The 1,795-nt window shown below is 40.2% G+C and overlaps 1 protein-coding gene across 1 annotated transcript; it reads right to left on the reverse strand.

Annotated features, from left to right (window-relative positions):
* Positions 1-1,189: 1,189 nt before the first annotated feature.
* On the reverse strand, positions 1,190-1,788 carry LOC108974862 (UDP-glucuronosyltransferase 2B15-like). Its single transcript, XM_018942958.1, has 2 exons — positions 1,725-1,788; positions 1,190-1,663 (listed from the first exon to the last, which is right to left on the reverse strand). The coding sequence occupies exons 1-2, from the start codon at positions 1,743-1,745 to the stop codon at positions 1,271-1,273; spliced, it is 414 nt and encodes a 137-aa protein (XP_018798503.1). The 5' UTR covers positions 1,746-1,788; the 3' UTR covers positions 1,190-1,270.
* Positions 1,789-1,795: the final 7 nt, after the last annotated feature.

Consider the following 1,795-nt stretch of genomic DNA (forward strand, 5'->3'; position numbering starts at 1 on the left):
TCGGACTGAGTAGGCAATTGAGCAGCAAAGTCCTCTTTCGACGAACAAAAACCAAACTCTATAAGTCACTCATAATTCCCGTCCTGCTATATGGTGCAGAAGCTTGGACGATGTCAACAACTAATGAGTTGACGTTGTGAGTTTTCGAGAGAAAAGTTCTGCGAGTGATTTATGGTCATTTACGCTGTATGAGATATATGACGACATTGACATAGTTCAGCGAATTAAAAGACAGCGGCTACGCTGGCTAGGTCATGTCGTCCGAACGGTTGAAAACACTCCAGCTCTGAAAGTATTCGACGCAGTACCCACCGACCAACTAGAATAAGACGGGAATAACCATAGACAGCTACTATACCGGGGGGCCGGTTGTTCAATATGCGTTAAAAATGGGTTTGCCTTATATAAATAGTTGCTGCAGCTGAAAGCCAGAAGAAAATGTGGAGACGGTGTCCCACTGCCTTTGCGACTGCCCATTTTTACCACAAATCCGCAAACCAAACACTCGAAAAACATAAGGCACCACACCTTGAATGGATGTCTACAAAGCGCAAATAAGTAGTTCCACTCAGAGCACCAAATGGTATATGATTTGAGCGCAGCGATGAAACGGAATATCAAAACTATAACGACAATGCATCAAAATGTCGCATCCAGTGCTAATTGTGCCCATGGTGTCAGCATTTCTACCTATGTATATCGAAGTCGTTTCATGGTTATTTTGAATGCAGGCCTGGTTAATTAAAATTAACACCAAGTCGGAAGCAATTAAAGAAAGTTGTACCGGAAAAATTAACACACACTAGTTGACCAGAGGGAACAATTCTTCTTCTAATTCGGCTGCACAGTTCCATAGCAATAACTTATAATAGATGATTCCTTGCCAATCTCACCGAGAACATAAGAAAACATTTTGACCGTCAGTCTAGGCTTGCTTATCCTTTAAATTCCAAAATAGTTTAGAAAAATGTAAACAAGTTCAGACTTTAGATTTTGGTTCGTATTCGGATCCCTTTCGGTTACGTTGATGCGATTATTGTAGGAACCCATTATAAAACAATTTTCCAAGGCAATGATTCAACTTAGTCTCTTCATGTTAAAGTATTCAACAATTCAAAGAGACTTCCAATTACAAATTCATATATTTAATACAAACATTTGTTTTATATTTATTTTAATTTACCTCGAATTGAGCCTTACATAAAAATAAAAGAACTAATTACAAATTATTACAAAATTTTTTAAATCAACAAAATTTCATAGAATTATACTAATTGACTTTCTGCTTGGTCTGTTCACTGCCGATTTGCCGCAATATCCAGCGTACCAACAGAACAAGAACTCCAATGCAAACAACGACGGCGGCTACGACCAAAGCTATCACGTCCAGCAAATAGAATTGATACCACTTCAAGTCTAAGCCGGCAGCGCGCAAATGACGAGCGCCCTTATGACGTATTACATAATCGATCCAGTAGAGCGCAGTCTCACGTGGACCCATGGGACGATCGTGGAATATGCTAGAGAAGCGTTTGATATTCTCGCGATATGTGCTGTTGTGCAGCAGTTGATGAAGGCTATATCTTAGCTGCTCACTGGTGAGTGTGTGGAAGTCCAGCACTATAGCATAACCATTGCTCTCGGCTTTCTTCAAATTAAGATGCTGTGGGAGTAAAAGGAATAAGCTGTTAATTTTTTAAAAATCAGATTTTAGTTTAACTCACCTGATCGCAGTAGAAGGGCATACCCAGTACGGGCACGGCATGGTAGAGAGCTTCTTGTGAGCCAAAGAGGC

This window comes from Bactrocera latifrons, unplaced genomic scaffold (assembly GCF_001853355.1).
Source record: "Bactrocera latifrons isolate USDA-ARS-PBARC rearing strain unplaced genomic scaffold, ASM185335v1 scaffold_597, whole genome shotgun sequence".
Lineage (NCBI taxonomy): Eukaryota > Metazoa > Arthropoda > Insecta > Diptera > Tephritidae > Bactrocera > Bactrocera latifrons.